Source organism: Aspergillus neoniger, assembly GCF_003184625.1.
Source record: "Aspergillus neoniger CBS 115656 unplaced genomic scaffold BO87scaffold_20, whole genome shotgun sequence".
NCBI lineage: Eukaryota > Fungi > Ascomycota > Eurotiomycetes > Eurotiales > Aspergillaceae > Aspergillus > Aspergillus neoniger.
Genome location: NW_020291148.1, coordinates 227,685 through 250,313, shown reverse-complemented (window position 1 = coordinate 250,313; position 22,629 = coordinate 227,685). Strand labels below are relative to the sequence as shown.

Below are 22,629 nucleotides of genomic sequence, written 5' to 3'. Positions count from 1 at the left end.
GGTTGACTGGTCAGCACGAGTCTTATATTGATAACGAGTGGCTGCTGGCTGCCTACAGCATAGGAAAATCATTAAACTCAGATGCATCGCCCGATTATTGAATTGAGAGTAGACTAGTACAAAAACATCATGAATGCCACCCATATCCCAAGAGCCGTAAATCATTCAAATCCAACCCATATACCAACAGCCTATTAGTTAATACCGGGACCTGCTATATACATAAGGCCCCACTAGATGTACAAGGAAATAATCAAAAAATCAAACCGTGGTATCATGTCGCACAGTCGTGGTGAACAGAGTGGTATCATAATCGAGAAGATGAAAAAGTGATGAAATCGGAAGAAACGAAGGAGGAACTTGGACCGCATCCGAGATGAAAGAAATAAAACAGCTGGAAGAGTCATCACATTTACTCTTCAGTCAACGCGTCGTCTCCAGTCTCGCGCCATTCCTTGGATCGTTCGGTCAGGCGTCGCACACCTGCCACACGCTGGGCCCAGTGGGCCTCAGACGGCGACCGGAAAGTATAGGCCCTTTGCGAGGAGATTACACCGATGCCTTGCAACACAGCCTTGCGCGAGTCTCTGGAGAATACCGCAGGATGGTTGATCCATTCCAGCGCCGACTGCAGGTCTGCGTCCAACGCCGTCATGGTCTGACCATCGACTGCAGACACAGAAGTAATGGTCGCCGTATCCGAAGCCGCCGACGAGTGACCGTCAAACATGGACGACTTGGGTGAAGAAGAGGTAGGAGTGTCTGCTCGGCTACCGGAGTCGCTGGTACCCGCTGGCCTGGCGCCGGGGGGCAAAGGAGGGAGACCACCCTTGCCCAGGCCCTTCAGGATACTGCGAGTCTCGGTCAACAAGTGTTGCGCACGGTCATGCTGGCCACGGGACACCAAGGTCAAGGCCCGCGTCAGCATGTCGGACGTCAGAAGCTCCATGCGTCGCTGAACGATGGATGGATGAGGAGGGATGGGTGGGCTAGACGGGCGACCAGGTTTGGCTTTCGGGTTGGGTGGAAGCATAGTAATTGCCAAAAGCGACGGTCTTGGAGAATGAGTAAGATGGCCTTCCCGCAGGAAGTCACCATATGTCAGGTCTGCCTGGATCAAAGGGACCTCCTCAACGCTCGCCACACGCTGATCATCGCCATCAGACATACCCCCTAGTGCCTCTAGTCCTGACACCAGGCTCTCCCAGGCATCTTGAGGCGTAGTGTCTTGCGTGGAGTTGTCAGGAGGGATAACAAGCTGGACCAGAACGTCACGCTTGTCGCCAAAGCGCAAGTCTCCCAGAGCTGCCTCCGCATCACGGCCAGTAGCACGTTTTGTGGTATGCAGAGCTCCACTGATTTTCACGAACTTGGCAGGAGACCCCTCGGGTAGACGAAGCTTCAGCTTCACGTTCTGGTGGGAGGTAGTTTGTAGTGCGCCCAAGCAACCAGCGACACACTCGCGAAGCATCATCCAGTCCTTCACGTAGACGTATGAGCCTTTAGTCCGAGTAGAGAGTTCAATAATAGTGTCCGGTTTGTGGGTAAGCCCAAGGCCGAATGAGTGGATGTTAACCCTGCAAGCAACGTCAGCAAATCGTCCATTGGGCCAAGGATCAAGAATAACTTACTTGGCGGCTTCAGCCCTGGACACAACAAAATCGACGCTATCGGGATCGGAGGTGGATGTATCACTGATTAGAAGGATGGTAGAGATGGGATTCGACGACTTTCGTTGCATCAGCAAGTCCATGGCCACGTTAGCACCCTCGACCACATCTGCACGAAGACTCTTCTGTCCGACAGGTCTGATGGACTCAAGGATCTTGGGCCATCCACCCCAAGACTTGGTGGTCATTCCCACTATTGGGACGCCTCCACTGCTAGACCCAAACGTCACCAGTCCCATACGGTCGCGAGGGCCAAGGCTTTGCACGAGGAATCTTAGTGCATCTCGAAGGAGCGTGATCTTCAGTCCTTGCATGGAAGAAGACACTGGAATCACGACCACAAGGTCGAGAGGAATATGGATGGATGGCGCTGGGCTCTCGTTGCCCATGCCCGTATAGTCTGTGATAGCCGTGTTGATTGATCGGGCTGCCCCGTAAGACGAGTTGATCGAGGCCTGGCGTTTGATTGGGTTGTTCCGGTATTCCTCCTCCTCTGCGCCAGAATTATCATAGTCGTAATCATTGTTTGGAGACGTGCTCTCAATGGGATGAAGGTCGAGAAGGGAACGGCGCCAGAGCTCTAACTGATTGCGGTTCGGGAAACGAAGGTAAAAGCAGGGAAGCTCACTGACAGACAGGTTCAGTGCAAGGACAGGCTCGTCTGCGGCAGCTTCCATGCTGTTCAGGTGCTTCTTGATGAGAATGGACCCCTTCAAGGTGCACCGGGTTGGCTTCAGCTTGGACTGTTCATCGTCATATGGACGGCGCTGGGTGTTCTTCTTCTCCTTGACGCAGATGAGCATTTCTCCGAAGAGATAACATTCCAGTTCCTGCCAGGATGTACGGTCTTTCCCCACACTCATGTGGCCGTGCAAGCGGAGCTTTCCGAATCTGAGTTTCCGTCAGCGTTGCAATTTTGTAACGGCCAAGTTGAGTCACTTACCGGTTGAATTCCAGGCCGTGCCAATTGTCCACCTTGTTCCGCAGGTCCTCTGCCAGATCGTCCAGGTTCTCCTGGCTTTCATAAGGAACTGGTTTCGGCTCCTGGTTTGGGGGGAAACGCATTGCGCCGTAAGGTTCGTCTTGGGGCTGGTCTTTGCCATTTGCAGTTAGGTCGCTTGCATCGGGCTGCCAGCTGCCCTCAGGCACTTCCACCGTTATCAAACACGTCAAAGACTGCTGCTGGCGAGAGCGATTAAGCGTCGGGAACTCGCTGCGGATTGTCACCGTTGGCGCCGGGATGGGATTCTTCGTGACAGCGGGACGGGGGCTGAGGTCAGACTCCATAGCTTGCACGTCGTAATCATGGCGTCTTCCATTGGCGGCATGCTGATGCGACTCATTATATTCCGATGAACCAGCAACACTTCCGTTCCGCGAGTGATGTTGGCGGGATCCCATGGTCAGACGTTCGACCCGTTCGCGGTGGCTGCTATTGTCGCGGCTGTCGCGTCTGACGTAAGTATCCCGACTGTCACGGTTATGAGGCCGGCTTCCTGCATGACTTCCAGCATCACTGGGCCGCCGTGCTTGAGCTGGAACAGGTTCCCAGGGAGGAAGATTAGACATGCCACTTCGATGAGTCGCAGCGTCACTAGTCACAGAGCGGACAATATTGCTGAGCTTCTCTGTATGCGGTAATGATCAACACAACCGTTATTCCGATCCCTGCAAGGGAGAGAAGACCTACCGAGATCCAGCATATTTCCCCCACGGCTCGTATCAAGCCCTAACGGCGCATCGCATGTTGGGCAGTACTGGCCCTCGAATTCGCGAATATATTCGTAGAAGCAGGCTTCATGTGAGACATGAGTGCAGGAGAATTGGAGAACACGTTCACCGCGCAAGGTATGTTCCAGTGGCTCGTCGCAGATAGCGCACTCAGTGCCGACGAACGTTCTGTCTCTCCGCGTCCGAGTGCGGTCAACATCCATTAAGCCCGCCATTGGCCTGCCTGACCTGGAGTTGAAGGACACGCGCGACGAGTTGTGGGAATCAGACGGCCAGCCGGGGTCTTGTTGGCTGGAATAGACGGAGTTGGCTGTGGTAGAGGGGGCGCGAGACCGGGCAGTTTGAGCAGAGTAGCCAGTTCCAGGGCGCTCTAGTGGTATATAGGTGAAGGTTCGGGGTGGAGGAGGTGGCGAACGAGATTTGGAATTAGAAAAGAAGTCTGCCAATATATTGGATTTGTCACGGTCAGTGGTGATGAAGTGAGATGGAAGGCCAGGTAAATAGCAGAGGCCAGGACGGACGACAGCAAAGACAAAGCAATGCAGTCGTCTCACATAACACCAGTGTAGAAGGTTGGAGAAATGAGTCAACGTTCTAATTCACGTGCTGACCCCAAGGAGGGTATAGCAATGAATGAACTGTAATGGACAAGGGACAAAAAAAAAGTCCTGAGAGCTCAAGAAAGAAACGAACGGGGGGGCAGCTCCAGCAAAAGAGAGGAGAGACAGTAGAAGAAAGAGAGATAAGGAGGGAAAAGGAGAGTGGATGGGCAGACAGCAACCAGAAGAAACAGAAAGAAAAGGGCAAAAAAGTGTAAATGATAACCAGAATAAGAAGGACAATAATAATAATATAAGATTCAGCAGCCGAAAGTTAAGAAGAATCAAGAGTAACACTAGTACGAGACACTATACTTACGGAGCGGAGACTTCTTTTTAGGACGAGCACTGCTGCCACGCTCGGATGTGTGAGGGCCAGAAGAATCGTCATTCCCAGACGTGTAATCCGATCTGGGAGAGGGCCGATGTTTCCACATGGATCACGGCAAAAGAAGCTCCTGACGGGGATCAGGAGGACAACAGGATCAGGAAGGAGGAGGTTTTGGGAACTTTTGAAGAAAACAAGCAGAGAGATTTACTATTTAGGGGTGCCAAGTGGGGGGGGGTCAAGACGTAGTGGGGGTTGAACCTGAGGGAAACGCCCCGAGGATGGATGAGATTGACCAAGGGTGGAGGAAGATGAGTGGCTGCAGTGAGAATCATCCAACAAAAAGGTTGGTTGGCCACGCGTGAGACTGGGAAGGAGGAGGGAGCGAAAGGGAGGGAAGGGTGTGTGTGAAGATGACGAGAATCTGGGAGAGGAGAGGGAAAGGAGAAGGCGGAACAGGAAAAGATGGAGATATCGCACTGGTGCGAACAATTTTACGACGGCGTCCGAGCCGGTTCAGCGAAGCCGTTGATAGTCGCTGGGGCGGAGCGATCAGTATTACGAGAAATGGTAATACTACCTTTACCTTTTTTTTTTTGTGTACTAATTATTTTATAGTATTTAGTATCCGTTGTTACCTACTGAGTAACCATGGTTTATTTCCACTGCCACTTAGCAAGCATCATTATGAAAGTCTACTCGCACAACATACACAACACATACCAGATATAATCATTTTCATCCTGGTTTATATCGAGTGCTAAATACTCCATGACCTGTACTTTCCTTTCAAATGGGGTAATTCTTTCGGAACGGTATTGACAGGAAAAGCCATCGGCGTATTTGTGAATTGGAGATTACTGGTCTCTAGTGGGGCCATGACCGCCGAGCCATGGATGTCTGGAGCTCACTAAACCACGCAGTGGGGCCGATCCAGGGACTGGATTCAAGTCTCAAAAGGACGGACTCTCGGTACGGGTAAACCTACGGTATCTGAGTAACTACCCCTGAAGTGCTGGAAATACTTAACCCCCTCGGACTAACGTTTCAGAGAATGCGAGCAAATATGGTATAGAAATTACCCGGTTAGGAAGGCGTGAGGTCATCGTGGCTGCACGATGTAGTCAGATATGAGCTGAGAATTCTCCAGGTTAAAGTTGCATCAACTATCCAACAGATATCTTAACTATTAACTCCAGTCTGAATCACCCGGAGACCCGTCATTTTTCCATCCCTTGCATCCCCAGGTAAAATGATCCGTCCAGTCAAATGCTCTAGTGCTAATGCCCTACACGGAACTTGGACCTATCTTTTGCATCAATCTGCTGCCAATTATCGGAGATTTCTTTTCATCATTACCCATCACCATCACTATCAGCCTAGCCACACTGAGGCTTTGGATTCTGCAGGCTCCAATGTCCACTGTCGATTATTGAAGGCTGCCTGTCAGCTATGTATAATGAACGGTGTCTGAGTGGATTACGCCCCTCATGGAGTGACCATCAGCAGCGAAAAATACACATCGGGTTGGTGTCTATTGACACTCATATATAGCGATCCTCGTTGGACCCGGTAGTGGTATCCCGATAGGCTGGTGCTTTTGCACAATTCAGCAACGATTGGCCTTAATCTCGGTACTGGACCGTCGATCCTCGAACGTTTGCTGTCATGACGAGGAAGCAAATCGAGTCCCATCCAAGCGCTGTAGGCTAAGAGCAAGCGGAAAGTCCGGTTGGCATGTTTCTCCTGAGCTTCTAGGTCGGTGTTGTTATTCCCCTTTATCCAGTAGAGAAGTGAGTCGCAACCGGATACGTAAGCGGCAAGCGGTACAGCTGCATATCAACGGGATCCCCACCGTGGAAGATTTCCACCCGAAAGGTTAGTTTGTCTGGGCGGGTCGCTCCCTTCCCCTTCCAGCGTTCCCTGGGACGGCACTATACTCGCTTGAGGGTTAGTCCACTTGGTCACAATCGCTATTGAGAGCATTGAGTCGCCTTGGGCTTATTACAAACCTGGTCCATTTTTGCTCCGGAGAAACGGAGGTAACGGAGAGCGCACCACACGGACAATGAAGCAGCACGTCCTCTCATATTTTTCCATCCACTTATGCGCCAGGGGCCACCAAGCGGGGATTCTTCTGAATGATGATCATCAATAAGACCGACCATCGTGCTGGCTGCCTGAGGGAAGGTGCGCGCTGAAGTCCAAAAATATGTGCTGTGGAGAAACCGTGGTGCTGGTGGCGGTTCTCCCCACTTGCCCCCGATCGGAACTCGCAGGTTCGGTACGGAGTATGGTAACCAAACACCCAGAGTTACATCGTCTCGTCCCTTCCCGTATCATCAAATTGGACAATACCATGTTGCCAAAACTCTATATTACACAACACCGGGCAGTCGCAATATACCTAATCCGTACTAGGTAGAGAAAGAGGTTGCCCGCTAGTGCAGACTGTGTTGCCACTGCCTTGCACAGTTATGGAATGCTTTTTAGAGCATTATGCTAACTGTTGTACCCCCGTCCCTAGTGAGGCCTCCCCTGTAGTTTACAATTGAAATCGATGAGACTATTGAACCGGACCCGAGGATTCAGCCCCCAGTCAGCAAGATCCAAGGTAATCACAACGGAAAAAGCAACACGCTGACTCTTACCCTCTGCAACTCTATTTTATGACGACGGATGATCAGCCTAGGGTTCGCGCCGTAATAGAGGATTCTCTGGTCCAGGCTAAGGAGCATAAGGCTTTTCTGGGGATTACCCAACCTCAGTCACCAACTGGGGGTTTAGACGTGGGCGATCTGGCTTCTTGACGGGTATCTTTCTCTTCTGAACACGGCTGCCATTTCCGAAGTTGCCTCCGAGGCCAAAGTCGATACGTTTGTCGATGTGGCAATATTATCCTACTAGTCGCTACCGACCAAATAGTCAAAATGACACACTAGATACCTAGAGACGGGCTTCCACCACGGAGGCAACCTCGGTATGTTGGCTTAGTACGCCATACTAAGCGCATCATGCACCATCATCATTTCTAAAGCTCTTTGCCTCAAAACTGAGTTAACTGCCAGTCTTTCATCCGATTGGCTGTTTAATCAATTCCATACCATGGTCGGTCCCTCGACACTTAGATACATCGCCCATTTTCTTCGCCTTTTCCATTATTCTTCTCAACCGTGGAACCGCGAACCGTGGCAAGAAGGCAAGCAAAGCTGAGCCAACCAAATCGCGATCACGTTCCACAACAATCAATCTTGGGCGCTGTCAGATTCAGATGACGGCACAGTTCGCATGCGCACAGTGGAATAATATTCACTTACATGGTACCTACAGATCGGAGGACGATTCGACCACAATTAGCAGTTGAATATGACTACCCGCATCTGTGTTACCTCAGCAATAAATATAATGATGCAAGATCACACAACTACCCAACAAGACCCCAACATTACTCACTAGTTTTCAGGAACTATCGCAATGATATGTAGAAGAGTGCATTGGCCCCATAATCATGCACGGGTCTTGGGTCGGTGATGAGAGACGCCCTCACCTGCCAGTGCCCAAAGCCCCTAGATTATTATCCTGATCCTACCCCATCATGGCGCTGGACAGGTCAAATATTCCGCCTTATGACTTCAACGGCCAGGGTCAAATCTTGGTTAATGGACCAGTCGGACAAAGAACTGCTTTGGTACATGTTGTATTGGGTTAATCTAGACTGACGTTTTCTGCAAATTGATAGTTAATACGGAGTATTATCCGCTACTCTATCCGGCGTAGTTCGGGTCATGACTACGGGCGCAACCATGCTGGAAAGAGTAATCCCGACCCATTGCGATATCTGAGGTAAAATACCACTCGCACCAAGACTTGACGGTGTCTATTAGCTTCTTCTCGTTCTGGTTCCTGTCGGCCCCTAAGTAATTGGCAATAGGAGCTAGGCTACTAGTTCACTGTATGAAGAATACAGAAATGCCGGGGGCGGGCAGTAATAGTATTCTTGTTATCCAATATATCCCCTGAAACAATCGTGAAACCACCCCTCCAACATCCAACTTTGGGGCAGAACTTAGCAACCACTGACTAGACTAGGTTCGCCATGCCATCCAAGCCTCCTTCCCCTTATGGCCAGGTTGGCCGAATGACACTCGATGTTTCAAGCACACACAAAGTACCGATTCACTCCCATCGATGCAGGCACCTGCGGGATTTGCTTTTAGGTGTGGTCTGATCACCTCCGTCCTAAGTGTCAGGCAACACGAAATTAACTAGACGCACAGATGGACACAGTGGAATCTACTGTAGAGCAGTGCATTCATTCCTTGGAATTGATGCGACTTGTCATGACCGATGTGCCCTAAGTTTATGATACGTAAAACTCCCCCCTCCGCCCAGCAGCGCCACTTACAAGGCAATTTTCCTACTTTTCTTTTTTTCTCTTGTCCTCAATTTCTGCATACGTCCAATGACCTGCATCCCTTCAATCAATTAAACCTGCATACAGTAGCCACTCCCTGCACGGACGCTTCATTTTTCAGCTCCTGCTGCTGCTGCTCCTGCTTCGCATTTCCCGGAATGCCCCCGAGTCCCGACACTCACTGCTACTCACTGACTCGTCTTACCCCGACTTCGGCTCCCGACATTGATAGTATCCAATGCAGCATTGACACTCCCGCACAGTCCATCTTTTTGCCGCAAGGTACTTTGCCTTCCCCTCCAGATTTTCCCCCATACTGTAACTATAACTATAACTTGTCACTAAAAAAACTAAGCAAGTAGATTCCCCGACGATCTTCCGTAGATAAGTCGATTCCTCCGGCGTTCGATAACCCAGGATCGGGATTGTCGCTGGCCTACCATGGTTCGAGCACAAGATTAGGTAGGTAGACTACTACTATAACCTTGCCGTGCATTTCGGAGTACCCCGTAGGGACCCGACCTACCTACTGCCTAGTACATATGGACATGTCTGAAAGTGCCAATTCCAAGCATTGATTGGCGGATTCATCAAACCCTAATATTGATTCTAGATCTCTCAACACCAATCAAAATACCTTCATTGCCATGATCCCTGTCTTTGTCAGCGGGACTGGATATAAACCCATTCCCACTGTGCGGGCTGTCGTAAAAAAAAGGGACACGGGAGAGAGAAAGAAAACATGTAACATACTTAGATAGGGCGAAAGTACGTACGTCATTACTAAAGGAGGATTCTGGTTTTTCGAGACTCGAGTTGTCGGACTAAGTTGTTAGACTCGAAGTTTACTTTGATAGATGTTGGGGTTGGGTGGTTAGTACTTAGTGCCCATATTCGGGCCCGCTTTCCGTTTAGGTGAGCGGTGCTGTGCTGGACTGAGGGAGGAGATTTCGCGGAGTAAGTACTATATTCGCAGAGATGACTTGAATGGGTTAGGTGGTTGCTGTCAGGTGTCGATCATGAGCGGTTTATCTGGTTAGTTATCGTATGTTCTTTAGGGATGTTCGGTCAGCACTTTACTTTGGTTGCGGTTTGTGGGATTGTTTACGCTTTGTAGATTTCGGTGTCGATTTATGGGATGACTTGTGTATTACGCTGTCTAGCTACGATGTTCTTGTTTTTTTGCGCATAAGTTCTTTCATTTTCTTGGACTGGAGAGTTTGTAGCTGGAGATGGTGGTAGGGATTGCAAAGGCATATGCACCATCGTAGTTCTGGACACATAGGCTAGACCATTCAATATCCGGGAAAGTATTCTCAAGATCTGTAGCATGAGTAATTTCTTTCTAGATACTGATTTTACTGAAATGATCTGCATCAACTTTGAATCCCTCAAGAGGACAATACCATGGTGGTGAATTTATACCCTCGGAGTGGCCGATGCTGTCACAGATCTAAGCCATCTGGATATCCGCGGACACCGTAGTTACTTACTAAAATCTGTGATTATCGATCTGACTAACTGAGTAGAAGAATTTCCCATATTAATAGTACAAGGTTACAGCAGGATGTCAGATCAAACAATGGATCGATATTCCGCGGCAGGTAGTCCCGTCATGACCATGAACAGTATGAATTTCTGCAATGACCTGCTTATTTACTTAATCCTCCACCGTGCTTCCTAGTACACATAAACGGAATAATTCAAGAGTTATTTTAGTGAGCATAGACAATTGTTTCATACTATAGAGTAAGAAAGAAAGCACCTCACCCACAACACAGCTTTATGTCTCAGCAGAGCCCTCATTCTCACTATGCCAACCTCAACCCCGACCCCTCATTTCTTTGATATCATATTCACTTGGCAAAACCTCTTATCCTTTCTCGATCAATTAACTCACATTCTCTCGAGAATTGATACCCTTGATACTAAGTACAATACTATTACAATCCCGAAGCCTCTGGCATAAAACCGCGCGGTTTTCTGCATCGGGTCTCATTACGCAGCAGTTTCAGCGAGCTGGACGTGTTTCAGTAGATCATACCAAGTAGATGATCCCTTCCCGCTCTGATTCAACATGTTGCACCATTTTCTCGCATAATGGTCCGCTGGTGCGAGATAATGTCCGCAACTTTGTTCCGGGTCGTAAGGGATAGATGTGCCAGTCTGACCCACAATATGCTGTGCACCTATGTATGTGATTTATGTAGGAAATAAGGGGCTTTTGAGCGGCAAAATGCACGTGTGCATTGCTATGGAGAAGTGAGTAAAGTATCAGTGTTGTGGTACAGGCCAGGGCTATGAAGTCGAGCAGAATTGACGGTATGTGAGGGTTCTATTCAATATGAGAGATGCCAAATTACATGAATTCGCAAGATGTACATTAGCATAGCTCAGTCAATGATGCCTGCTTAGCTACGGCATTGTAGACTACTTTCATCATTCGCACTATTGGCATCTATGAAGGCTGGGCACGCTAAGTCTATGTCTAAGATAATAGGGAGAATTTGACTTGTGACAATGTAACATTGACTGATGACAAGACCAAGTAAGGTTCAACTTAGCCTAACAAAACTCTCTGGAGAGGCCCTATGCCCCGTGGGCTCCATAGGATTGGAGGATACTATGATGGTAGTCTCCAGATCTAGGCCACGGTCAGGTTGGAACTGACCCCGCAGTCTCCGATAATTATCCTGGACTATATCCATACGCAAATCCCTGTTACCACTACGTATTACAACTTCTAATTAAGAATATTAATTTCCTTGGCTCAGTAGAAACGGCTTCATTTCATTCCCTTCTTCCCAGGGCAATAGTAGCCGACTATGCCCCTCCCCGCATGGTACACAAAAGACCCAGGCATGCAAGGACATAATGTGACACCAATACCACCATGCATGCAATAATACCTGCAATAAATATCGACCATGTCGTGCAATGCGAATTACAAATGCCCCAAGGCTTAGATGAACTTGTGTCACACAAACCCATTAACCAAGGAAAGATCAAAAACATGTAACTTTTGCTACGTGGTATTATTTCACCGATACCAAAAACCAACCATTCATTCATAGGTAATAACAACGCCATTGTAACATACTTACACAAGCCCATTTTCAACCCGCTAACCAAACTTTATCAGCAAGAAAACCACCCCACTATAACGAACAAAGTTCACAGCTCCCAGAACACAACAAATGGGAAAATAGCCTCTGGTTTTCTAGAACACCCCAGAATGCCATTAGGGTTGGTATCCGAGTCAGAGGGAGAAAAACTATCGTCGGACAGCAGTCCAGAAAAGGCAGTATGTCCTTTTTTTTTCCTCTTCTGTTTTCTCCAGCTCAATGCTATTACTAGTTAATGGGGTTTTAATTTTTTGCCCTCCCATTCGGAGTGTGGAAATGAAATCGAAAAGCAAGTTCAAAAATTACAAATTGCAAGTAATCTATCATCCTGGTAATGTAAGAATGTTACATTGCTACTGGCTGTAGGTAACTCTCCCAACACCGCTCCAGTTGGGGTCAAGGCCACACACACACACACACAGGCCATGATCTACACATCTACATCCATCTCACCCGCTGACCCAAAATCTGGAATTCCGGGTTGAACAATTAAAAAAGTAATTGGACGATATTAGCCCCCAAATATATCCGCAATTTTCCCGTGTATGCAACCAGCCCTGCTACGCCTTGCTCTCCCTGATTCTGAGAAATTGAGAATAGCTCGTTCTTCCTTCCCTCTGGAATAGTAAGTAGTCTTTTACGTACTAACCGGTTACACAGGAAAGCAACTAGCGCCGATGGAAAAGGAAGGTCCGCTGGAATTCCGCATTTTCTAGCCCCATGACGAACCATCTCCGTGCGTAAAGTAATATAGTTTCTTACTTTGGGTCATCTTCAGCTTATCCACTTTCTCTTGCCACGTTTCGCAAGGGTGTCGCTCCCGTCTTGGGCTGAGTTGCTCCGTCTATTTCTTTGATGCTCGGATTTGAGAATCGATCTACATCTACCTATGATTGCGTCATGGGCTGATGTCGTGCTCACCGTTAATGGGATATCTGTGTGAAGTAGTATATACATCAGCACTGCCTCTTAGAATTCAGTGTCGTGTCTGTCAGACTTCCTGCTGCGCTGTGCTAGCATTCCTGTCCTCTGCCGACGGAAGATGACACTTTCGCCCCATGGCTTGATACTGATGCTGACGCTACGCAGAACATGTTCCATGTATACACCATCGTTTGGGGCGCATTTACCACTCTTTGCTTCATTACGTTCCATTACTGAAAGCTAGGCAGTCGCATATGTCTTCTCGATACTGCAATCGAGCCCACAACGATCGGAGGTCTCGGGCCGTTGGTGCTTCGCTACAGTGGGCTTTACCATGAATGCCTCGTTTCGCGCACAGGGCAGTCGAATCAGATCCAAATCCTATATCTCTGCTGGGCTCGACTCCAGGTTGTATGACATCAGTCCCCAGCCTGACCAGCTCCCTCCGTGTGCTAAATTCTCACCAATCGCGTATATGCTAGAACATCGGCTATCGCGGGATTACCCTGGCAATGCAAAGCTCCCGCAGGATCCCTATCATGGGCCAGATCTCGCAAGCGTTCATGCAGATGGGGTTCTAGAGGATTAGAATCCTTGCGCGTATATCTGTTGGGTAGCCGGCCATCGTTGTTGGCTATCAGCCATCGTGTCAGCCTGTCATGCAGATTGCTGGCCCGTCGCACATGGCTGAGCAGCACGTGGCGCAACGAACTGGCCCCAAGCTGGGTCTTACAGGATTTGTATTGTAAGTATACCAACTTATAAATGACTTCTATTTCTGGCCCCAACTAACACCGCCATGGTGTAGTCGTAGTGAACGTGGCTTTGACAGACCCGTATGCATGGGGCCAGAATGTATGCAAGGCATGCGGCGTCTGTTTCAGGTATTGTACGATAGGCGAAGCTGTCTGAGGCAAGGCTGTCTGGAGAGCCGAACTCAGTTAAAGGCTTCGTCTCACCCACATTTGCATTTGGAGGGCGGAATCAAGAGATAGACGCGGTGAGCTGCTACGCTTATCGGATATAAATCCTAGCTCGGAAACCATGTGTTCGGACTTTTGTCCGCATGAGCTTGATGGAAGCTTATAACTGCCGGTGGTCAATTGCTGATGCATTAGCGACCACTTCTGCTGAACAGAAAAACGCTGATTCCAGTTGGGACAGTAGAGATTGTGCACATATTAACATGTTCTCACGCATGTCGCCATATTATCTCTGAGGACGTGACCGCCTTTGTTGAATCCACGCTGAGACAGGCTCGGAAAGACACGGAACCCAATACTGCCTTAGCTAAGAGTCGGTCTGGCCAGTGATCGGGTGAACAAAGGTCCGATAAACAGCGAAGGAGTGATGTGGTTGGTTGGCCATGGCGATCAGAGGGGCCCGTTCGCCGTAACGAGCTCAATGGCGCAATTGACAAGCTCAATTGATGGGAGAAAGATGAGCCTGTGTATTGATAGTGGTAGCAGAGAGAGAGAATCAAAGGAACGAGTGAATTGAGGCCAGTAGAAGAATAAAAGAAGCAGCAGGCGTGAAAAGAACAGGTGTTTGTGTGGTTTGCAGGGGCCCTACACCGGACGGCCCCGAAGGGAAGGGAAGCGGGCTTAGATAAGCCGCCTGCCGAATTCCGCCTAGCCGCAGGGGAAAGTTTGTTCCCAACATCTCCGTTGAGGAAGTTGAAGATAACAGAATCTCCCTTCCTCTCCTCCAGCTCCTCTATACCCTCCCCGGTTGGACCCTCCCTCTCGTCCATCATGTTGTTCCGCGCTGCGGTCCGTCAGTCCGCGCCCTTGAGGCGTCAGGCCCTCACTCCTCTTGCTCGTCGCTCCGTCACCACCGACGCCGCTTCGTCGCATGCTGAAAATGTCCCCCAGGTTCGTTGAGAGCTCCCTGGATATCCCGGATTGACCTCCGCAATGGCCTCAACTAATGCGATTATCATCTGTCTATAGGAGGATGACAAGCCCTTCACTGTCCGCCTCTCCGACGAGAGCTTCGAGACCTACGAGATCGACCCTCCCCCGTACACCCTGGAGATCACCAAGAAGGAGCTCAAGCAGATGTACTACGACATGGTTTCGATGAGGTATGGCCGCCGTTAGGCCCTTTGCTTTTTTTCCACAGGCCTCATGCAGGATCTAATCTATCGCTCAGACGCATGGAGATGGCCGCCGACCGTCTTTACAAGGAGAAAAAGATCAGAGGTTTCTGCCACTTGTCTACCGGTCAGGAAGCCGTCGCCACCGGTATCGAGCACGCTATCACCCGCGACGACAAGGTCATCACTGCCTACCGTTGCCACGGTTTCGCCATGATGCGTGGTGGTACCGTCCGCTCCATCATCGGTGAGCTGCTCGGTCGCCGTGAGGGTATCGCCTACGGAAAGGGTGGTTCCATGCACATGTTCGCCCCCAACTTCTACGGTGGTAACGGTATCGTCGGTGCTCAGGTCCCCGTCGGTGCTGGTCTCGCTTTCGCCCAGCAGTACAACGAGGAGCCTACCACCTCCATCGTCCTCTACGGTGACGGTGCCTCCAACCAGGGTCAGGTCTTCGAGGCCTTCAACATGGCCAAGCTGTGGAACCTCCCCGTTCTGTTCGGTTGTGAGAGTAAGTCAATTTTACTCCTCAGACACTATTCTTCACAACAGGCATAGCTAATACTCTTCTGCTAGACAACAAGTACGGTATGGGTACCTCCGCCGCTCGTTCCTCCGCCTTGACCGAGTACTACAAGCGTGGTCAGTACATCCCTGGTATCAAGGTCAACGGCATGGACGTCCTGGCCACCAAGGCCGCCGTCAAGTACGGAAAGGACTGGGCCGTGGCCGGCAACGGCCCCCTGGTCTACGAGTACGTCACCTACCGTTACGGTGGTCACTCCATGTCCGACCCCGGTACCACCTACCGTAGCCGTGAGGAGATCCAGCGCATGCGCAGCACCAACGACCCCATCGCCGGTCTCAAGCAGAAGATCCTCGACTGGAACGTCTGCTCCGAGGACGAGCTCAAGTCCCTCGACAAGGCCGCTCGTGCCCACGTCGACGAGGAGGTCGCCATCGCCGAGAAGATGCCCCTTCCCGACAACACCCCCCGCATTCTCTTCGAGGACATCTACGTCCGTGGCTCCGAGCCCAAGTGGATGCGTGGTCGCACTGTCGACGAGACCTTCTACTACTAGATATACCCATAACCACTCCAATCCAAATCTAGATATGTTTCTTTAAAAACACAAGGCTCCCTATTTTCCAGTGCGAAGAAATGAACCTTCAGTTGGCAAGAACTCTGGATGATGATGACAAGGAAAGAAGAAGAAAAAAAGAAAAGAAAGAAGAAAGGAGGAGCAAGTGAAGGAAGTAGGTCATCCTTTTGTTTTTTCTCTTTGTTTGAAAACACAAAAGTTTAGACCGCGCACGCACACACACATCACGCAACCAGACCATTTGGGATTGGCAGGCTCCTACCTACTACTTACTTACTACGCAAAGGCATCCATACCATGGATATGTTTACTATGTAATTTAGCCCGGGAAATTTTTCTGTTTTTATCCATATTTTTTTGCATTACTCCAAGCTTTCAATATCTTGAAGTTTCAGATCCTCTCTTACTAGCTAGTATGTCTATACCTGTAGAGCATTAAGTTAGGGGGTAATGCCTCTGGGAGCTTACATGCCTGTCGATAGTGTCGAGTAAACACTACGTCCTACAAGTATGGAACTTGAATGTAGTGAAAGTATAGGTAGGTTGTATATATGTATTGTTTCCCCGAAAGGTCATAGTGAATATATGAAAATGGAAAGAATGGAAATATGAAATGAGAAGAGAAAGGATGTTGCCAGCAGTCAGTCACTTAGTCAAGTCACATATCCGCACTGCAGCATTCAAAGAGTATAGGAAAAGAAAAGAAAGCTAATAATAAGAGATAGAATATAAGATAGTCGACATACTCGTCCATGGGTATCATCTGGTAAAAAAAAAAAGAGGACGCACGAATATTTAAACAGAAAGCAAGAGGAGATAGTGAATATGAGAAAATGAGAAAATGAAAATGAGGAAGGAAGAAAAAGCGATTTGTCAAGCAGGCTCCTGTCTCAACATCTCAAGGATCATTTCCTGCGTCCGCTGCACCGAGTCCAGTTTCTCTTCAAGTGTGGCTCGATCTTTTTCTAGCTCGGCACGCACTTCAGCGCGCATTTCCTGTCGGAGTTCATCTTTAAGTTTGTTGATGAAGTCGGATGACAGGTGCGTGAGTCCGCTTTGTGCGACGGACGCAGGAGGGGGATCATGTGTAGCCGTGTTGAGTTCCGCTGGTTGAGCGTCCTGGCGCTGTTCGCGAGCACGGGATCTGGAGGGTGACGTCGGTTTCTTGGGCGCAGATGACGTAGGTTGGGTATTGACCGAGTCGAGGTGACGATTCAGTTTTCCCAGTGTCTCCAGCATAGCGCTCATCATAGAATTATCCGTCCCTGATGGCGGATTGTTTGTTGCTGTTGCCGCTGCTGGAGTGGTGGAAGGCGTTTCCCGCTGTTGTGTCGCAAGCCCATCCGGCACACTAATCGCCGGAGATGGGGTCTGTAGTCCTTGATTCGAAAACATACTATCGAACCCTGGGGGTAGTCGCACTGTGCTCTGCGAAACAGGAGTCACAGGTCCAGGTTGGTGCTGGCTGACAGTAGGAAGCGGGCTTGCTGTGCCCTTCCACTCGTCACTGGGACTCATAGTCCATGTATCCCATGGCCGGTCTTTCCTCTTCCTCGGTTTGCGCGAATCGCGCTTCTCGATCCGCCGTGCCTCTGCGTCCTCCCACCTCCGCCATGTAGGAATCCATGCGTCCACTGCTGCCCGCCACCGGGGATTCGATAGGTCTTCGCTCGCGTCCACACCCTTGTCGCGCTGCTCGTCGAGGAACTTCATACGCTGTTTTGTAACCAACTCCACTTTACGGCGCACCGAATGCCACGAGTATGGGTGTCCCTGGTCCTGGGTGAACTCTTCTGTAACAGTCATCCACCATTTACAGAGATTACTGCGCTGTCCGAATTCGCTCGCATGCCGGTTGCAGATGTTGAACAACGAGACTTCTTCAAGGGTGGTCAATCGTTTTCCATGCTTGCGCGACCGATCGCCGTTTGGCGCGCCATCGGGATCGTCGTCATGGTCTTCCATTGGATAGGGTCTAACGACACTGGCTGCTGCTGCATGGAGTGCGGCTCGATTAGCCGCGGTGCCGTTAGGCATAACCCCGGCGGTAGTCGTAGGTCTATGTGCGGACTGTCGGGAAATATTCGTTCCCTGAGCTAGATTATCGGGAGATGTGCCGTAATCGGGATCTGCGAGAGCGTCGGCGTGGGTGGGGTCGCGCGCACCGGGATCCGTATTGTCACTTGCTTCGCTTTCAAGGGTCTCAGTCAGTGGTTGTTGTGATCGCGAATCGATAATAGCTGGTCCAGGTTGGCGCGTTTGCGGGCGTGCTGGTTGGTGATTGTGTGGATGAGAATGGGTATGAGGATGGGAGAGGGCAGTTTGCGGCTGCGGCTGCGGTGGTGTTTGAGAAGGCTGCGGCGGTGGGTGCTGTTGTTGCTGCTGTTGCTGCTGTTGCTGTTGTTGCTGGGCTATACGAAGATTGGAAGACGACAAGGTGGGAAGAGGTGTTGCGCGCGATATCATAGACGGGAGCCATCGTAACCCAGGCACTTGTAGGGAGGATTGAGTAGTGGAGGAGGGGGAGTCGATGCGAGGTCCAGAAGAGGCGGCGGCGGCATTGGTCGTGGAGCCATGCCAGGGATACATTGACATGGTCTGTGATACTGGACTGTTTGTGCGACTGGCGGGGTATGATTAAAAGGACAAGAAATAGCAAAAAAGGACGATGGGGATGAAGCAGCAGCAGTGGACGCACTGCCGGCGTGCTGGAGATTGAAGAGGAAAGAAAGAGAAAAAGGAAAGTCGAAGGTCGAAGTCGAAATCGAAATGAAAATTGCTCGGTCGGATTTGCAATTTCGAGGGTTGACAGGCGAAAAGCCCCCCGCCGATCGGGGCCCGGCGTGTATTTTTCAGCTGACGGTAAGCCGACCACCATGGTCACTTCCCTTTTTGGCAGGTATACAATACATGCGGTATCGCGTCAAAATAGTGGACGTAGAGATCATACGGAGACTGTGTTAAGATAATTAGACTGTATAGGATAATTTGAATGTAGAAGAATGAGAATAATAGTAAGAAGTGAGGATATATTTCATTGGTGATTTACATTTGTGATCATCCTGCTCCAACACCGCTGCAACATGATATTGACCCTCTCCTATCAACAGAGGACCAGACAGATAGATATAAAGATACACGGTGAGCACACCGACAATGCAGAGAGAAAGATCTAAGAAACAATCAAACCAGCGACCCAGTAATACAATAAGACTGTGGAACATGCCCGCAGAACAGCGAAAATAAACCCAAAGAACAAAAACAGATGGGGGCAACTAATTAGTACAAGCATTTCTCATGCGTCTACCGCCGTCTCAGGTACCAGTGGTATGCCAGCGCTCCAGTCGCAGGACTGAAGGGCGACGGCACCTCCGACAAGCCCGGACGAACCACGGGGTGGCGCAGGTAAACGGCCGCACAAGCCTTAGGGTGCACCTCCAAGTAGCGAGGGATCGTGGCAAAAGCGCTCATGAAGTCCCGCGGCCGCCAGGGCGTAGCGTACGGCTTCGAATGGTCGATCGGGTTATCACGCATCTGGACAAGGGCACGACGGAGAATCTGGAACTCCTCATCGGTCAGCTCGGACGTGTCCACCTCCTGTTCGGGATTCTCAGCAGCCTGGCGGAATGCCTCGGACAGCTTATCGCCGGGCTGAGTCTCGCTGTCTGCCTCAGCAGCGGCCTTGGTGTCGGTGGACTTCTCGGAGTTGGCAGCTGTGGTATCTTGTCTTTCCTTCTTCTCTACCTTCTTGGCCTTGAGCAGCAGAGTCAGCTCGGAAAACTGAGCCTCCAGGTTGTCGGCGAGAACGTTTGAATCAGAACGAGACAGCACGCGACGGACGGCCTTCTGGAATCCACGCAGCTCCTGCTTCCGCTTGGCCGGAAGCACCGACTTGCTGTCGGCCATGATGTTCTTGGCCTGAGACAGCAGAGCCTGCAAGGTCTGGCGCGGGGACTGGACCTCTTGCTTATCCTCCTGCTTATCCTCCTCTTTGGCCTCACCCTCTTCCTCGGCTTCCTCGGCCTTCTTTTCCGTCGCCTTCTCCGCTTCCTTCTCAGCAACACGGGCCGCGCGCCGGTCGTACTTGTTCTTCGGAGCACCGGTGGCAAACATGACACGGTCGGTCTCGACCTGGAACAGATCACCAGGGTTGAGCAGGTAACCGGGGTATCTCATCTGTCAAACGTAATCGATCAGCATCAATGGCAGCGCCTAAATGGGAAGGACCATGCAGCGTCCCAGGTCCACTCACCTTCTTTCCATTGACCGTGACGGCTCCATGAATGACAAATTGCCGCGCCTGCCTTGTACTGCTGGCGAACATAGCCCGGAAGACGGCCACATCCAGCCGGCGCTCTAGGGGAGCAAAAGTCGCCTGTGTATAGGGAAAAGGTCTGTCCAGTTGATCGGTCTCGACTCTCTCGAGCCTCGACACTTTAGAGTACGCGGCTGGATCAGGCCGCGGCTCAACACCCATACCACGACCGGCGGACAAGGCAGAACCATCGTCTTTGGCCAGTTTGGCGGGATCCATGGGCATCACGCTGCGAATGCGGGGAGAAAACATGCGCACCCAGTGCTTTTCGGAGACCTGTTCACCATGATATCCACGGGCCATCGACTTGGCATCCCATTTTTGCTGGAAATGAGTTCGGAACATGGGGTTCTTGATGGAGAACCGCTTCATGTTATATAGGTTCCATTTGCTCCATGATTGCCGGACTTTCTAAGCAAAGCATACAAGAATTAGCAATTGCGGCCAGATGAGCAAGGGGACAGAACAAGGAATATTTTCATACCGGCTTGCTCAGATGCTGGGTCGCCCTGTTCCTCATGATGGCGAGATGGGCAGGGTATGGCCTGCTAGCAGATGTCTTCTTGTCTGTCTCGCTGCCCGTCGGCCTCTTTTCCCATGCTTTCCCGGCCGCCCAAAACTTCGCAGGTGCACGTGATATCAATCACGTGTAGCTGAACTGTTTGATGCCATCTGTCTGAGGCATCAGGTACCTTTGATAACCTATGTCTCTGATTGGTGGAACCAACCTCGCTTACCCTTAGCGTTCCTTCACCGCCTCCACCGACGGGTATATAATCTTCGCTCGCCCGGCCAACTTTCAGAATCTTTTTTTCTTTCTTTTCTTCATACTTACCTTGTTTGGGTGGCTGCGATCAAGAAGGCGGTCCACCACGGATTGGTCCCTGCATTGCACAGCGCGGCGGAACAATCCGTTCAACGGCCTTCGGGTCATTGACAGGCGTATTCTTTGGCACTCCTCCACTTTGTGGAATCTCAATTCTTTTCATCATTTCTTCGCCTTGTGCGGGGGTATGGGGAAGAGAACAATTGTAGTCACTTTTGTAGCTAATTAAATATGTTGTAGACTAGGTAGGCATTCGCGTCAGACAGGTGTTCGTATTGTCTCTGGATTGTCGTGAGAAGCTCAGCTTGTCGCAAGGCTTAGTAGTTGTCCATACACTCGCTACAGCCTACCGCTATGTACGGCGCGTCTGTCCTGTCTGGTGGGAGTTAGTCATTATTGTTCGCCATCACTGCCTTTTTAGACTAACTACCCTTCCTGTAATAATCCGGGGTAAGCAGTGCTCGATCCACTCTTTCCCATTGAACCTTGGAAATGATAGATACTGTTTCTACTTGACTCGTTGTATGTTTCTCGTGAATTAGAGAGCTCAGATGAGTAGTCAATCCGGCGGGCTACTCAGTCTTAAATCTTCAAACACTCAGGCTGCGACTACAACACACGGTGGATAGTAGCAAACACGCTCTACTACAGTATCTCATCGTGACCTATTCTCAGCCTCTCTTCTGTGTTCTTCGCCTCCTGTATCTGGAGACCAATTCATCCTTGTTGATCATCTCACGGATATAGTACCCTTCAACTCCTCGGTCTTTATATATAGTGCCGGCATCCACCGCGCCAGCAAACCAGCAAAGGCGGAAGTATGTAATGCTACTAGTAGTAGCATTACATTGAATAATGACACCACTGGCTTAGCTGAGAGTGCGCTGTGAAATATATTATTAGTATAAGACCTAGTAACACCATATTCCATACTAGCAGATAGCCAACAAAGAAAGACGGCATGGAGCAACAGAGTTTACACAACAACCTGCTTAGGAGCGGGGTGAAATGAATAGACTACGCCGCAAGTGCGTGAGAACTCTCTCTCTAATCCATGAACGATGAGAATACTACTCACTCTAACCAATGGGGCAATGGGGCAGAGAGAGCATCCATTCAACCCAGAGACCACAGCGGCCCTTGTCCAAGCCTGCAAGCAAAAGGGCTTCTCCATCACATCAGCCATCCATGCCGCCTACATCAAGGTCCTCATGAAGCACGCAGACCCCGAAACCCCTACATCTTACATCTCGGTACGCCAACATCGGCGTCTTCGACCTCCGCGAATACTTTCCAGAGTCATCAATAGCAATGTTTCGCAACACATGGCTACTCCCCCCCCGTTCGCGGTCGACTTGTTGCCGGGTGAGTTTCTCGCCATTGCGCGGGAATTAGATCACAAGTACAAACCCACCTTAACTGGATTTATAATCAAGATACTGGGTTGGATGTTTAGATGCCTATGAATACATTGGTAGCTGGCACTTATTCAACAG

At 50.1% G+C, this 22,629-nt stretch overlaps 6 protein-coding genes across 6 annotated transcripts; 2 read left to right on the top strand and 4 right to left on the bottom strand.

Annotated features, from left to right (window-relative positions):
* Positions 1-412: 412 nt before the first annotated feature.
* BO87DRAFT_426922 (vWFA and PH domain-containing RING finger protein) lies at positions 413-3,616 on the bottom strand (the record flags this gene model as incomplete). The annotated part of the gene is made up of 4 exons (XM_025627383.1): positions 413-1,577; positions 1,632-2,561; positions 2,614-3,298; positions 3,361-3,616. 4 exons carry the CDS (start codon positions 3,614-3,616, stop codon positions 413-415), a joined length of 3,036 nt encoding a protein of 1,011 aa, XP_025478750.1.
* Positions 3,617-6,170: 2,554 nt separating this feature from the next.
* Positions 6,171-6,710, bottom strand: BO87DRAFT_438821 (uncharacterized protein). The gene has a single exon (XM_025627903.1). It carries the CDS (start codon positions 6,687-6,689, stop codon positions 6,480-6,482), a length of 210 nt encoding a protein of 69 aa, XP_025478749.1. The 5' UTR covers positions 6,690-6,710; the 3' UTR covers positions 6,171-6,479.
* Positions 6,711-14,462: 7,752 nt separating this feature from the next.
* On the top strand, positions 14,463-16,365 carry BO87DRAFT_377436 (pyruvate dehydrogenase (acetyl-transferring) subunit E1 alpha). The gene is made up of 4 exons (XM_025623550.1): positions 14,463-14,665; positions 14,744-14,877; positions 14,946-15,400; positions 15,466-16,365. The coding sequence occupies exons 1-4, from the start codon at positions 14,546-14,548 to the stop codon at positions 15,969-15,971; spliced, it is 1,215 nt and encodes a 404-aa protein (XP_025478748.1). The 5' UTR covers positions 14,463-14,545; the 3' UTR covers positions 15,972-16,365.
* Positions 16,366-16,865: 500 nt separating this feature from the next.
* BO87DRAFT_459875 (uncharacterized protein) lies at positions 16,866-18,587 on the bottom strand (the record flags this gene model as incomplete). The annotated part of the gene is made up of 1 exon (XM_025628981.1): positions 16,866-18,587. The coding sequence occupies one exon, from the start codon at positions 18,585-18,587 to the stop codon at positions 16,866-16,868; it is 1,722 nt and encodes a 573-aa protein (XP_025478747.1).
* Positions 18,588-19,013: 426 nt separating this feature from the next.
* BO87DRAFT_336628 (mitochondrial 37S ribosomal protein uS4m) lies at positions 19,014-20,883 on the bottom strand. Its single transcript, XM_025620531.1, has 3 exons — positions 20,792-20,883; positions 20,245-20,718; positions 19,014-20,168 (listed from the first exon to the last, which is right to left on the bottom strand). The coding sequence occupies exons 1-3, from the start codon at positions 20,825-20,827 to the stop codon at positions 19,296-19,298; spliced, it is 1,383 nt and encodes a 460-aa protein (XP_025478746.1). The 5' UTR covers positions 20,828-20,883; the 3' UTR covers positions 19,014-19,295.
* Positions 20,884-22,194: 1,311 nt separating this feature from the next.
* Positions 22,195-22,589, top strand: BO87DRAFT_438808 (uncharacterized protein; the record flags this gene model as incomplete). Its single annotated transcript, XM_025627902.1, has 2 exons — positions 22,195-22,498; positions 22,570-22,589. The coding sequence occupies 2 exons, from the start codon at positions 22,195-22,197 to the stop codon at positions 22,587-22,589; spliced, it is 324 nt and encodes a 107-aa protein (XP_025478745.1).
* Positions 22,590-22,629: the final 40 nt, after the last annotated feature.